General features: G+C 51.3%; 1 protein-coding gene across 1 annotated transcript in view; it reads right to left on the reverse strand.

Moving 5' to 3' along the window:
* Positions 1–7,785: 7,785 nt before the first annotated feature.
* The window catches only part of PTK7 (protein tyrosine kinase 7 (inactive)), a 74,989-nt gene continuing 67,631 nt past the window's right edge, over positions 7,786–15,143 (reverse strand). The window contains exons 18-20 of the mRNA XM_075555070.1: positions 10,300–10,451; positions 9,325–9,503; positions 7,786–8,760 (exon numbers count right to left, since the gene is read on the reverse strand). Of these exons, the coding sequence (XP_075411185.1) occupies positions 8,600–8,760; positions 9,325–9,503; positions 10,300–10,451 (492 nt within the window). The 3' untranslated portion in view covers positions 7,786–8,599. The remainder of the gene's footprint in view (positions 8,761–9,324; positions 9,504–10,299; positions 10,452–15,143) is intronic.

Genomic DNA, 15,143 nt, shown 5'->3' on the forward strand with positions numbered 1-15,143 from the left:
CTGTTCCGAGGCCTGAGAAACTAGCAAAACCCCAATCCACACTCTGCCATCCAGAGTTCATTCCCCGTGAAGTTTATAGCACAAGTGCGGAAACGCACACACACAACTAAAGATAGTCCATATGAGAAAAATAAGTCAAAACTGAGATGTTCCAAAGTTCAAGTCTCTGGGAAGAAGCCCTGCGTCTGGGTCTGGGTCTTAGCTCCGTGGCAGAAAAAAGCAACTTGAGTTCCCCAAATTCCACATTCTTAGAACATGGTGCCCACCCACCTCATGAGGTTCTTATGCTAACTCAGATAAAGATTAATGAGTTCTGACGCGTGGACCCTAGAGAGCGGGGTAGAAATGCAGTATATGGTTGCCAAGGTGATATATAATCTTAGGGGAGCAAACTGCCACAACTTTCTTTCACGTTGCTGCTGATGGATTCAAACTGGCAGCCTGTCAGCTAAACTCTTAACCATTAATGGGTCAGGGAACAGTACAGGAGCTACCTGGGCTAAGTCAGCTCAGGTGTGTAAGCGGTTCGATGGGAGATGGTGATGATTTCTGTCTGAAAAATTGTAGAGATTAATTTTTTTTAATCTCCAAACTCGTCGCCAATTCTATTCTGACTCACAGTGACTCTGTAGGACAGGGTAGAACTGCCCCCTTTAAGTTTCTGAGATGATAACTTTTTTAAAAAAATCATTTTATTGGGGGCTCTTACAGCTCTTATCACAATTCATACCTACATCTATTGTGCCAAGCATATTTGTACATATGTTGCCATCATCCTTTTCAAAATCTTTTCTTTCTACTTGAGCCCTTAATATCAGCTCCTCATTTTCCCCCTGGAGCCTATAATTCTTTTTGAGAGTAGAGAGCCTCATCTTTTTCTCCCTGGAAATTAGATAAAGCAGCTGGGTTTTTTTTTTCTAATATAATTTTCTGAAAAAGTACATATTTATTTTATGTATATACTTTCTTTGTCTACAAACTAACCTGAATGCATAGCTTCACAAAGTAAGTTCATTGAGCCCAGGTGCGGCATGCGCATATCTACATATATATAAATGTATAACAATTTTAACCTAAAATCCCCCCAAAAGGTACTAGGTAATAATAAGGGCTTTAAAAAATACTTTTAGTGGGGGCTCCTACATAGTAGCTTGTTTTTCAAATGGCTGCTTGTCACCAGTTTCCATGGACTGTCAGAGCAGAAATGTATCCCATCGTTTTCAGTGGCTGAATTTCCAAACATATATCCACCATCTCTCTTCCTCTGTTCCTCTACTTAACCTTTTGGTAAGTAGCCTATTAGAGTGCGTTGGCTTTTTGCATGCCCCAGGGGCTCCGGTGGCTCTTAGAAGCCATAGAGTCAGGTTTTGACTCTTCGTGACCCTTCATGTCAGCGCAGAACTGCCCCATGAGGTTTTTCTGGGAGCTGGGCACTAGGTCTCTCTCTCTCAGGGAGCCCCTGAATGAGTTCACAGCCCACCTTTTGGTGGGTTAGCTGTGTGATTAACGTTTGTGCTGCCAAAGCTCTTCCCATGAGTGGTGGTGAGATCACTTTAGGTGTTGCTAGCCGGGGTTCAGAGGGATACAAGCCAGTAGGTATCTATCATAAGAAAACCAGGGAAGTATTGTCGCACTGATGGAGCTCTGTGAAATTGATATCTTATCAGCCCAAACGATGGGATACTGCCCATTTCCTGCGTGTGTATCTCACTGATTCACAACCCAAAGACTGTGAGAAACCACTGAATATTGTTCAAGGGACCCGTGGAATCAAGACATAAGTACATGAGTGGTCTCACAAATGTATAGTAATGATTTAATACGCTTTTCATCAAATGCCTAATTTTCAAGGTTTTGTTTCCTCGTCTCCTAACTCGCTCTCAGTGACAGGTAGTTGAGCATATGGATTGTGTTTGCTCCCGAGAAAGGACACATCAAAGAGAGAAATGGGTCCCGGAAGGGTTTGGGAGGCGGCAAGTCGTGCTTGGGATGTGTTTTTGGCGTGAGCAGCAATCCCACCCTAGCATCTTATTCCTGCTGGGCCTCTGAAGATTTCCCCTTTGAGACTCCAGATTTAACCAAGGAGCCCTGGTTAAATGTGTGGTTCGAATCCACCAGCTGCTCCATGTGAGAAAGATGGGGTTCTTTCTCTCATAAGCTTCTGCCCTCCCCTGTAGGGTCGCTGTGAGTCAGCATTGACTAGATGGAAGTGAGTTTGGCTTTTTCTTTCTTTTTTTTGCGGGGGGGCGGGCGGGTTGGTGGTGTGTGACTTTGCGACTCATTAAAGATACATGAAGACTGTTTGGGGTACTTGTCTGCCAGCCTGTCAGTAATTTGAACCCAGGACCAGCTCCCCTGCGGGCGAGAAAGATGGGGCAGTCTGCTTCTATACAGAAAAACAGCCTGAGAAACCCCATGGGGGAAATTCTACTCTGTCCCTTAGAATTAACATGGTAACTGTGGTTAGCAGTACTTTATGCAGCCCATCTCGGATCCTCACTTGCAAATCCTGGCTCCACCCTCTTCGGAGCATCCTAGTTTATGCAGAGCCTAGTCCTCCTCCCCTGGCCCCACAGCCAGTCACCAAGGCTCTCAGAGTGGCCCTCAGATCTAGTTTGGCTTTTGCTTCACGGGGAAGTGGATATAGGACCGATGAGGACTGGAGACCAAGCAAATGATTCAGGTTCATGCAAAGCAACACATGGTTTACTTTGACACGTTAAAAAAAACAGCTCCAATTCACTTAGGTACCATTTAAATCTGTGTCCTTTTGTTGCTTGTCCTCTGGGGTCCCATCTAGGAACTCGCTCCCTTCTGCGTTTTAAAGACTGTTTGGTTTACCCCTTATCTTTTCTTCTTCCTGTGCTTTTGTCCTCCCTCTTGCCAGAGATACCCTGAGGATGCCAGAAGCGTCCCTTAGCCCCATGGACAACACTCTGGGCCCAAGAACCCGCTGATAATTGTCAACATCCCGCACCTCCTAATGGGTGCTTAGTGCACATTCACTAGCCAGCTCAGATCCATCAGCGAAGCAAGGGCACTGTAAGCTTCCAGACCATCGGAGATTGCCCCGCCCCCTCAGTTTCTCTAGTCTCCGACTACATTAACAAAACACAGTTGTTTCGCTCAGCACCTTGCCTGACTCTACTTCCCCCAGCCAGAGGAAGGCCTGCTTGGGGAGAATTCATTGCCAGGCTGCTGCTGAGTTTCACCCAATGCCCCACAGCCAGTCACCTCAGAGCTCCATCCACCCCTAACTGAAAACCCTGAATGAACGGCAGAAGTCCCCACCCCCTCCTTGTAGTGGGCACCAAGGGGAGCTTGGGAGAGTTGGCACCCCCACGAGCACCCAGCTAGGGGGCAGGGCGACCCCCTAGTTCTTGTGCCTCTTGTGCCAGTTGGCCTTCTCTTTCAGGCTGCTCCCTTGGGTGCTTAGTGCTTGTTGAGCTCCTGGTACAGAACCAGATCCCGGGAGGGAGATGTGATGGGAGCAGGAGAAGCTTGTGTGGGCCCTGGGGGTCACCGACTGTGTTGTGAGCGATGTGATCAGGTGTGTGCATAGGACATGTAATTTGGCAGCTACCTGGGGCCAGAGGAGAGGGCCTCTGTAGGCAGATCCTATCGGATTTTAATCATCCCTGGGTTCCCAGCCCCAACAGGCACTCCATAAATATCTGCTGAGTGATGTAAGGGGCAGAGGTCCAATCAGAAGGATAGAGGCCAGGCAGGCCCATCCCAAAAAGGGGGCCTTGGTGGTGAGGCCTTATCAGAGGGAGGGGAACAGAGCTGCAGGGTGAGCCAGCGTGCCTAGGACAAGTCTGGAGAGTGGCTTTCTAAATGCTGAGAGTGCTTGCTGATGAAAGGGAATGGGGGTTGGAGGGGGGGGAGGGGGAGGAGCTGGAGGACTGAATGTTTTGCTTTACATGAGCCAAGCATCTGCTTGGCCCCCAATCCTCATTGGTCCTATATCCATTTCCCCCTAACAGTGAAGCAACAGCAGAAGCAGACCCCACTTAGTGACTGGCTGTGGGGCAAGGGGAGGAGCGGACCAGGCTGGGCATGAACTAGGATGTTTGGATGAGGATGGTGGTTGCCCAAACAGCAGCCCCATGAATGGGAACGGGGTGGGGGGGGGGTGGCCTTGGAGGAACAGGATAGGGAGAGAGAACATGGGTGTACCGCTCGTGTCAATTCCGACTCAACCTGTGTAGGGTTTCCCAGGAGAAAAATCTAGTCTCATCTTTCTCCGGCGGAGCTGCTGGGGTTGGAACTGCCCACCTTGTAGTGAACAGCCCAACACTTCCCCAACAGTGCCCCCAGGGGCCCGGGGAGGAGAGCAGAGGGAAAAGTCCCCTAAGAATTGTGCAAAGTGGGTTTAGAGCTGGCCACAGAGACTGGATCGGAACTTGCGCTTTGGAAACAGTCTGCACTGAACCAGAACTCACTGCCATAAAGCTGGCTCACGTGCATAGCAACCACGTGGGGCAGGGTAGAACTGTCCCTGTGGGTTTGGGAGCCCGTGGCTTTTTAAGGGACTTCGAAAGCATCATCCTTCTCCTGACCGTGGGGTTAGCTGCCCCATGTCACCACTACACCAGGGCTCCATCCTCCCTGAAGGGCGAGGTCCAGCCACTTAGGATGAGTTTCCAGGTGGGAAGGCCAAGAAGCAAATCTTAGGGGAAGAGCCATCTTTCTGAGTGCTGTGGACAGTTTGCGCCGGACGGTTGCCGTGACGCTGACCATTTGAACACACCCCCAACCATGGAAGGTCTGGCCATGTGTTGTTGTCGAGATCGTGTCCAAGAAAATCCTGCGGGACCGTTCTGCTCCGAATCATAGAGAGCTGGGTCAGTAAGAGGAGAGGAAGGCCTTCGCTAGGCGAGAAGAAACAGCCTGGGAACCTGGAGGGCGGTACTATCTTGCAAGTCCAGTGATGGAGCTTTTGAAGGACAATGAGGCCAAACAGGGCTAATTAAGTTACTGCAATGTCGGGCTCAGATAAAGGGTCAGAAGTGAATAGGGGATTTCATGATTAAGAACCTCCAGTGGTGTCTGCAAGGGATTTTTGTTTTGTTTTAGCACGACTCTCAGTAAGAATTCCTTTTTAGGGAATTTATAGAGGTCTAAATATATGCATGTATATAAGTAAATATATTTATATATGACTATGGGGAAATAGATCTATGTACATATATTTATAGGTTTAGCATTAAGGTTGCAGATGGGCATTAGGCCTCTATTCAAGTACTCCCTCAACACACAAAAAAATTGTTCTATTAAACTGGCATTCCATGATGCTCACCTTCCCTACATATCCCTGAAGACAACGTGGGTGCATAAGCAAATGTGGTGAAGAAAGCTAATGGTGTCCGGCTGTCAAAAGATAGAGCATCTGGGGTCTTAAAGGCTTGAAGGTTAACAAGCGGCCATCTAGCTCAGAAGCAGCAAAGCCCACATGGAAGAAGCACACCAGTGTTTATGAAGTGTTGAAGGGATCAGGCATCAAAGACCCAGAACAAAAAAATTACATCATTGTGAACGAGGGGGGAGTATGGAGTGGAGACCCAATGCCCATCTATAGGCAACTGGACATCTCCTTACAGACGGGTCTCGGGGGAGATGAGGTAGCAATGATGAAACATTTAACTTTCCTCTAGTTCTTAAATGCTTCTCCCCCCCCCCCCGACTATCATAATCCCAATTCTACCTTACAAATCTGGATAGACCAGAGGATGTACACTGGTACAGATAGGAACTGGAAACACAGGGAATTCAGGACAGATGAACCGCTCAGGACGAGTATTGAGGGTAGCCATACCAGGAGGGTAAAGGGAAGGTGGGGGGTAAAGGGGGAACCAATCACAATGATCTACCTATAACCCCCGCCTCTCAGGGGGATGGACAACAGAAAAGTGGGTAAAAGGTAACACTGCAGTGTAAGACATGAAAAAAAAAATTATAAATTATCAAGGGTTCACGAGGGAGGGGAAAAATAAGAAGCTGGTACCAAGGGCTCAAGTAGGAAAATGTTTTAAAAATGATGAGGGCAACAAATGTATAAATGTGCTTGACACAACAGATGGATGTATGGATTGTGATAAGTGTATGAGCCCCCAATAAAATGATTTAAAAAAAATCCTTTTTAGACTGCACCTTGGGCCCTCAGATGGTTGATCCCAACGCCATAACCAACCGTGTTGGAATTCCCTCAGGTACACTTGACCATGGTTCTGCAGGGATTCTCCCACCACATTGATTTGGGCTTCAACATGTGACTGGCCAGTGACATACTAACAGGTTGCGGTTCTCACGTGCTTGCGTGTGCCACGTGGTTTGACCTCTTGTGCTTCTGCCGCTGTTCGAGACCTAAGCCAGACTTGCAGCCTGGACCAGCTGAAGGCTGCCAGGGCCAGCCCACATCAGCCAGCCCTTGCCAGCCTGCCAGTTGCTGGGGGAGAACAGAGATAACATGCCTGCTGTAAGCCACTGATCCTGAAGTTCTTAGGCAGCATGGCTATCTAAGAGTTGACTAACAGATAACCCCATATGGTAATGCAAACCCCCAAAACAAACAATGGCATCAAGCCGGTTCTGGTTCCTAGCCACCCTGTAGGGCAGACACCGGCTGGGCTGCCAAACTGTCAATCTTGCCAGGAGTAGACGGCCTCATCTTTGGACTGGTGGCCTCAGAGACTGACCTTATGGCTAGCAGCTCAATGTGTAACCCACTAAGTGGCTCCTAACATTTCCGATGCCACCAGAACTCCTACTATTGCAGCTATTTGTATCAAACAGAACAAAATCTTGCAAGGCAACAGTGTACAATTACTCTGATAGTATACAATATGTAGCAGTTTTTATGTTGTCTTTTTTTTTTTTCTTCAAATACTGGTTGCAATTCCGGCCACCCCACCCCCACCCCCGCTACCCCCACACACACTTCAATTGCTAGCTGTGTGATCTGGGGCAAGCTCCTTGACCTCTCTGAGCCTCCACTGCCTAGTCTGTGAAATGTGAACCCCCACCCCCCTCCCTCTGGCTAAGAAAGCAGTGGTAGGGATGAAATGAGGGAATTCCCTGCTTCCCTGCTAAGCACCCAGCCAGTGGTAGGTACAGGGTGCGTGCTGGAGAACCAGCTCTGGTCCTTACTGAGGAGTCTGCTCCAGACTGGGAGGAACTGGCACAGTCTTAGAGGTGAGGGGTCATTTCTTTATTTTTTAAATTTTATTGGGGTGGGCTCATACAACTCATCACAATCCATACAAACATCCACTGTATAAAGCGCACCTGTGTACATTCGTTGCCTTCATCATTCTCAAAACATTTACTCTCCACTCAAGCCCCTGGCATCAGCTCCTCATCCCCACACCCCCTTCCCCGAGGAGTTATTTCTTTAGGTGGGGTGGGGGGGTGCTGGAAAGCAGCAGAGGGCTGAGCAGGCCCGAAGAAGGTGACGTGAAATTGCTAGCTTACACCTGCTAACTCCCGCACTTTCCTGGAGTCTTAAAGGGACTCAAAAGATGGTCTGTCATCAACTCCTTCTCCTCCCCTGGATGTCCCCTCACATTTCTGGCGCAAGGGAACAGGCAGCAGGCGGTGACAACAGGACAGGAGGGAGCCTCGCCTCCTGCCAGCCCACAATCTCCACGGCTCTCCCACCAGAGAGAGTACTGAGACAGTGCCCACCAGCTGGTCCTGTCCACGGAGGGGCGGGCCCTCTGATGGAGAGGCAGAAGGAAGGGTGCCACGCGTGGCCGACGGCAGGGAATGAGCGTCAGAAGCAGGTTGTATAAAAGGCTTCTTTATTGAGAGCAGCGGGTGTTAAAATAATAATAATGAAAAAAGAAAACAAACCCAAACGAACGAACAAAAAAAAACAACAATAAAAGTGTGAGGCAGGGGCCATGAGCCCTTGCTCGGGGCCCACCCCTGCCTCCCATGCCCACCCACCCCACACTGCAGTTTACATACAAAAGCAGCCCATGGTGCGTATAAAAAGGGCGGGTTATATAGTGTCAAAAGCTCCTGAAATCGCCTTCATCTGCCAGGCACTTAGGATGAGGGAACGAGAGAAAGGAGGAGGCCCGGCCTGGGCCCGTGTGCTCAAGTCCATGGTGGGAGGACTCAGGTGTGGGGCTCTCCGCCATCCTGGCTGAGAACCTGAGGTGCGGGCTGTGTACCAGAAGGCCCCTTGGCCCTGTGTGCCCGTAGCTACCCAGGAACTTGAGTATATATAGATAGGGATGCCCTCCCACACGTAGGTCATTCCCAGACTAGCCGTCCCCAGGTGAAAACGGAGGGTTACCTGAGGCACCCACACTGGCCCTGATTGGGGGCGGGAGGGTAGAGAGAACTGCCCATCCAAAGACCTGGTCTCCCAATCTGGGTCTGAATCAGATCTCCAGAGGGGTGCAGAGGGGGAGGAGGAAGAGGAAGCCCAGGCCCTGCCCAGGCCTCAGCAATTTCTATTGTGCAGGGCAGGGGGCCCCCCTTGCGGGCTGAAGAGGATGGGGAGCTCCCCCATCATGCTGCAGGCAGCCCTCACAAGGTCCTCCCCTGCCCACGCCGTCCTGAGGCACAGCTTGGCCAGCCCTGTGCCTCACGGCTTGCTTTCGGCAGCGCCGTCTCTCAGGGCGTTGGCGATCTCGCTGAAGGAGGGCCGGTCCTTGGGGCTGAGGGCCCAGCACCGCTGCATCAGCCGGTACAGCTTGGAAGGGCAGCCCTCAGGCTGCGGGAGTCTAGTCTTCCCAGCCTGCAGATCTGTAGGGAAGATGGTTAGCCCAGTATGTAGTATGGATCCCCCCCACTCTGTGGAGCCCGCAGTTCCTAAGAATAGCCATGCGAGGGAGCCTCAGAGGCGCTGCCCCAAGGAGCCTAAGAAGGGCAATGAACTCCCTCCACCCCGTCTACTCTGGCTGGCAGGGCAAGGCTTGAGTAGGCACAGGAGCCAGCCAATGCATGGGAGTGGCTGGAGGGTCCAAGTATTTAAGGAGCCCTGGTGGCACCATGGTTGAGGTATTTGGCTGCTAATGAAGAGGTCAGCGGTTTGAATCCACCAGCCACTCCGGTGGAGAAAAAGTGGACTCTTAAGAGACTCTGGGGGTCGTGCGCTGGAAGGCTTGTATGAGTTAGCATGGACCCAATAACCCATAGCAACAGGAAAGTATTTCAGTGTGTTACCAAGTGGTTGGCTCTATTTGCAACCTGAATTCCAGCCCTGAGGCTGGTGGGCCGGTGGACGGGCAGAACCGGCCTTAGGGCCCCCGAGCAAGCACTCCACCTGGACACCACGTGAGGTCGGGCCCCGAGAAACCAAGCGCCTACCTGCCAGCACGTCGTCATCTGCCTGGGCACCGTGGGGCATCTCCCCGTGGGTGAACACCTCCCACATGAGTACACCGAAGGCCCAGACGTCCGACTTGGTGGAGAAGTCACTCTCCAGGAGGGCCTCGGGGGACATCCAGCGCAGGGGCACACAGGCCTGACGGAAGCGGTAGTACTCACTGCAGGAGAGGGCCACGTTGGCACGGGGAGGAAGGTGAGTGACACAGCCTGGGGACCCAGCACCATCCCAGGTCTGGGCTTGGGCATCACCTTTCTACAGGGCACTCGTGGGCACGGGGAGGACAGGGGGAGACTCCCAAACAGGGCTGGATGGTTTATGAGATTCCCTTAAGTATCAGACTTTGGCTAAATGCTAACATTAAACCAGCCAACCAAAAAGAAATGCACCATGCAAGAGAGAAGATCAGCGAAATGTATGCGCAAGGGTACGGGGTCCTACCAGGTGCTGTGGCCTAGACGCCCGGCTGCTAATCAGCCACAAGGTCAGAGGTTCAAATGCACCAGCTGCTCCGAGGGAAAGATGAGGCTGTCTGCATCTGTCAACATCGACAGTGACAGAAATCCCAGGGAATAGCTCTACTCTGTCCCACCAGAGGGGTGGCGATGAGGTGGGGCTGCCTCTGTGGCATAGGGGCGTGATTAAGAGGGGTGCCAGGCTTAGCACTAGGCTACTCCGGGGACAAAGACTTGGAGGCTGGTTTCACAGAAATGACAGGGCAGGAAGCTCCGGGGCAGTTCTACTCGAGCGCCACTGGATGGCGTGTCACAGTAACAGAGAAACCTGGAGCTCCTGTTTTGGGGACTTGGGGCCCACAGGCTGGAAGCACCTTCATTGCATGTTGAGAAAGAGGACAAGAAGGTTCTGGTCCTTCCTGGCTCCTCCATTTGGGGGCTAAGCAGGCCTCTGACCCTGCTCCTGCTGCCCCACCCAGTTCCCGGCCGGTTGGCTTCTACCTGTTGTACACGTCCTTGCTGAGCCCCAGGGCCGACACCTTCACCTGTCTCTGTGCGCTGACCAGGCAGTTTCGAGCGGCCAGATCCTTGTGTACAAAGCGGTTATTGGACAGGTGCTCCATGCCCAGGGCCACCTGGGTACACAGGGCCACCTAGAGAGAAGGAAGGTGCTTGTCAGGACTTCCCAGGACTGAGGGGGCAGGTACCCACCATCCCCTCCACAAGTCCTGTGGGATGCACAGGAGGCCCTGAGTCAGAGTTACCATGGCAACCTGAGGGTGGCTCCAGGCCAGCTGGGCGTGGTGTTGGTACCCGCCTCCTAGGGTCTCCAAACTCACTGCCATCCAGTCAGCTGACACATAGCGGTCCCCTGGGGGTTTCTGAGGCCATAAGCGTTCAAAGGGAGTAGAAAGCCCAGTCTTTTTCCCTCGCGGCTGCTGCTGGTTTTGAACTGCTGACCATGTGATCACAGTCCAACGCATAACCTTTACACTACCGGATGTGATTACATTAAACTGTGCCACTCAGAAAGGGCTAGGTTAGAACTCCCTCCCAGGGGGATGAATGGGGCGATGGAGGACGATGTAAGATATGGAGAAGGGTAGGCGGGGGAGGGAGGGGTAAGAAATGGGGAGGTGATATCAGGGGCTCAAGTGGGAGAACAATGCTTTGAAAATGATGGCGCCATATGTGCAAATGTGCTTGACACATTGGAAGAATGTGTGGATTGTGATAAGAGATGTAAGAGCCCCAAATAAAAGTATTAAAAAAATTAAAAAGAGAGAAGAAAGAAAGAAAGGGCTAGCTTAATGGAGTGGCCCAGAGGGTGGGGACCGAGGACACAGTGACCGGTGCTGAGTGAAAACAAACTGGTCAGTCAGCAGAGCTCACCTCCTTGTAGATTCTTTATCCTGAAGTTTGTGTAAATAGATGTGTGGTGTACACACACACACACACACGGAGGGCATCAAGTGATTTGTGGGAAAGTGTAATGGAAAGAGAATGGAACCGATGAAACCAACACATTCCTCTTGTTCCTGAGCGCTTCCTCCCCCACTACCACGACCCAGTTCTGCCTGACAAATCTGGCTGGACCAGAGAACACACATTGGTACAGGTAAGAGCTCCCGACACACAGGATCCAGGACAGATTAACCCTCAGGAACAGCAGTGGGAGTAGCGATATCATGAGGGTAGGGGGATGGTTGGGAAGAGGAAAGGGGGAGAAAAGGGGAACCCATCACAAGATTGGACATATAGCCCCCCCCTCCCAAAGGCGACAGATAACAGAAATGTGGGGGAAGGGAGACAACAGACAGTGTAAAATACGAAATGATAAAAACAATACGTAATTGGTCAAGGATTCATGAGGATGGGCGGGGGTGGGGGAGAGGGAGGGGGGAAAAAAGGAGCTGATACCAAGGGCACAAGTAGAAGGAAATTGTTTTGGAAATGATGGCAACATTATGTTCGAATATGCTTGTTATACAATTGAATGTTGTAAGAGCTGTAAGAGGCCCCAATAAAATGATGTTTTTAATGGAATTTTTCCACGAAACTTTTGAAGTACTGGGTATACATACATAGTGTGTGTGTATATACATGTGCGGATGTTTACACACAAAGCTGGCCCCTGAAGGGAAGTTAGCAGCAGAGTGGAGAAAGCGAGGCAACCTCTGCCTTCTATTTTAAACTGAAAGCAAACAGAAAAGCTCCCCAGACGTGAGCACAGACACTCTGCCGACTCTCAAGGCAGTGGGCTTCGGAGATGCCAACTGCTGACAGGAGGGAACGCCCAGTCTTCCTCCTGAGGAGCTGCTGGTGGTTTCACTGGCCAACCATGCGGATCACTGCCCCTGTGGGTTTCTGAGAGGAGCCCTGGAGTAATGGGATATGTATTAGGCTGCTAACCTCAAGGCGAGGTCAGCAGTTCAAAACCATCAGCGGCTCCGCAGGAGTAAGATGAGGCTTTCTGCTCTGGCAAACAGTTATTCAAGATTATCACCATTCAACTCTATCAGCCTTCTGGGGTATATGGAACACCTATGACTCAATCTTTACTGCATGCCATTTAATGGACCAAGAACTATGCCAAGGCAGAGTCATGCTGAGAGGGGGGCCAGGCGTGTCCCAGACAAGGTGCCACCAGACAAGGTGTGGTCCAGCCCGGAGGCCTCAGGGAGCTTGACAGACCGCTGACTGGGGGGTATTCCTCTCTGTGACCCGGGACATTTCTACGGATCTAATAACAACACAGCAGAGGTGCAGTGTGAAGCAACCTGTAGGGCAGTGGTTCTCAACCTGTGGGTCACAACCCCTTTGGGCTCAGAACCACTGCTGTAGGGGGTGGTTTAACCCGTTATAGGCCCTAGTGTGTTTCTTTGGCTACGGTCTTTTCGGGATCCACCTGGGAGCAGCCCCCCATGTCCCACCCCCCCCACCACCAGAGCAGTCACAGAGCAGTGCAGCCAAACACTAATGTCACTGGTTTGCACACGAAGATGCACAGGGGCCACTGACTCAAAATGCAAATGCCAGAGTTCAAGTCTGCTCCAACTGATGTCAAATGGTCCTGGGGGGAGGGAGCGAGGATATGCCTCATGGTTCTACATGGAACCCTGGTAGCCCAGTGGGTTATGTGTTGGGCTGCTAACCATAAGGTCAGCAGTTCAATACCAGTGGCTCCAAGAGCAAAACAAGATGAGGCTTTCTGTTCCCAGAAAGAACTAGTCTTGGAAACACACAGGGCCAGGCCTACCCTGTCTACCACCCTGACAGGAGTGGGTTGAGAATATTTACTCATGGTTCAAATCCTGTGCTCCTCGGGTTCAAAAAGGGGAAGGGGGTGGGGGGGGGAGCCCAGAGGTAGGGCTGCTAAGGACAGAAGTAGCCCTTCAGCACCCCTTGCTGGCTCAGAACCACCTCACTGACCTGGCCCCAAGGTCACAGCCAGGCTGGCAGAGAAGCTGAGCCAGAACGTGGGGTTGCCCTAAGGCAGTGATTCTCAACCTTCCCAAGGCTGCCACCCTTTAATACAGTTCCTGTGATGAATCAGGCGAGCCCTGTGAAAGGGTCATTCGACCCCCCAAAGGGGTCAAGACCCACAGGTTGAGAACCACTGCTCTAAGGGCAGCTGCTTCTCAGGCTCAGGCCTACGCGGGGGGTTTTTTGAACGTGGGGCACAACCTGCTGGTGGGATATAGTTTGCTGCTGTTGTTCCCCCAAAGTCCATTGCGACTTGGGGTTCCCTCTCAGGGAAGAGGGTGAGGTAGTTAGTTTATTGTACCAACCTGGCTGATACACTCATGCGGAGTTAATTGAAGGGCAGAGGGATAAATGGCTCAGTGAGCCTCGCCTTTCTGGTTCTCAGATCTCTTGCTTTGTGATGGTCGGACCAGGCTGCAGCTGCCTTAGCCAGTTCCCTGCTTCAGCTGGCAAGGCTCACTTCCTGCAAGACATCCCTGAAGAGAAGCCACATGGACCTACCCAGATGCAGCCCTGGGTGCAGGAGCAGCAGTGTGGAGACTCCTGCCAGCACTGAGAAGCTTACATGTTCACTGACTCAGCTTTCCTCCTGCAGTCGGTGTCATTGTGTGTGTTTTATGAAATGGAGGAGGATTTTTTGGATTGGTGTCGGACATATGGGTGAATGTTTGACTTGGGCAGCACTGGGTTGGGATGTTTTCTTGATGTGAACTTACCCTGTATATAAAACTCTCTTATATATGAGTTTCTGTGGATTTGTTTCTCTAATGGACCCAGACTCCCACAAAGGGCTACCCCACCGGGTTTCCTTAGCTGTGAGGGTCGGCTGCCGGTGGCACAGCGCTGCTGGCTGACGGTGAGGATTGGGGATGGCGCCTTCCGTACGGATTACAGCTCCGTGTCAAGAAGACCCTCATCCTCACAACTGGACCAAACAGGTAAAACCTCACGAGGAGATGATGAGCCCAAAGTCCTCGAGGATTTCAGCTTGCTCGGATCCACAATCCATGCTCATGGAGCAGCGGTCGGGAGATCAGACGGCACGCTGCACTGTGCGTATCTGCTGCACAAGGACCCCTTTCTGAAGGATGTCACAGTGAAAATGACTGTGTGTTGGACCAACGTCCACAGGAAAGTGGGACGCTGAAGCGGAAAGGTCCAAGAATCATCGGTGCCTCAGAAAGACGGAGAATGGGGAAAGGACCGAGACAGCCAGGACAACGGACAGATCAGCTGGGGCCGAAGTGCAGCGAGATTTCCAGGTGCTTTGAACGAGTTTCCAGTCCCCGGAGAACACGAAGGGCAGTGAGACAAGAAGGGTTGTCACAGTGGCTGCCAACAATAGGCTCAGACAGATCAGTAACAGGATGCCGCAGGACCGAGCAGCGGGTCTCAACCTGTGGGTTTGACCCCTTTGAGGGTCGGACCCTTTCACAGGGGTCGCCTAAGACCATCGGAATAACACATATTTCCGATGGTCTGAGGAACCGAGACGCCACTCCTCTATCCGTCTCCAGAGGGGTCCATCCACATGCAGATACGCCCACATACGGGTACCCCGCGTGAAGACTGTTACCCATGCTTCACCATGCTTCAAGACAACATTTCATGGATCTGTCATTAGAGATACATGTTTCACACTATAGAATTGCATGTTGTTTTGTGAGAAATCACTATGCTTTCTTATGTTCGGTTTATCATAATGAAAATATATCCTGCCTATCAGATATTTACATGACGATTCATCACAGTAGCAAAATCACAGTGATGCTGTAGCAACGAAAATAATGTGATGGTTGGGGGTCACCACCACACAAGGAACTGTATGAAGGGGTCTCGGCATTAGGAAGGTTGAGAAC

The sequence above is a fragment of the Tenrec ecaudatus genome, chromosome 7 (assembly GCF_050624435.1).
Source record: "Tenrec ecaudatus isolate mTenEca1 chromosome 7, mTenEca1.hap1, whole genome shotgun sequence".
NCBI classification, from domain to species: domain Eukaryota; kingdom Metazoa; phylum Chordata; class Mammalia; order Afrosoricida; family Tenrecidae; genus Tenrec; species Tenrec ecaudatus.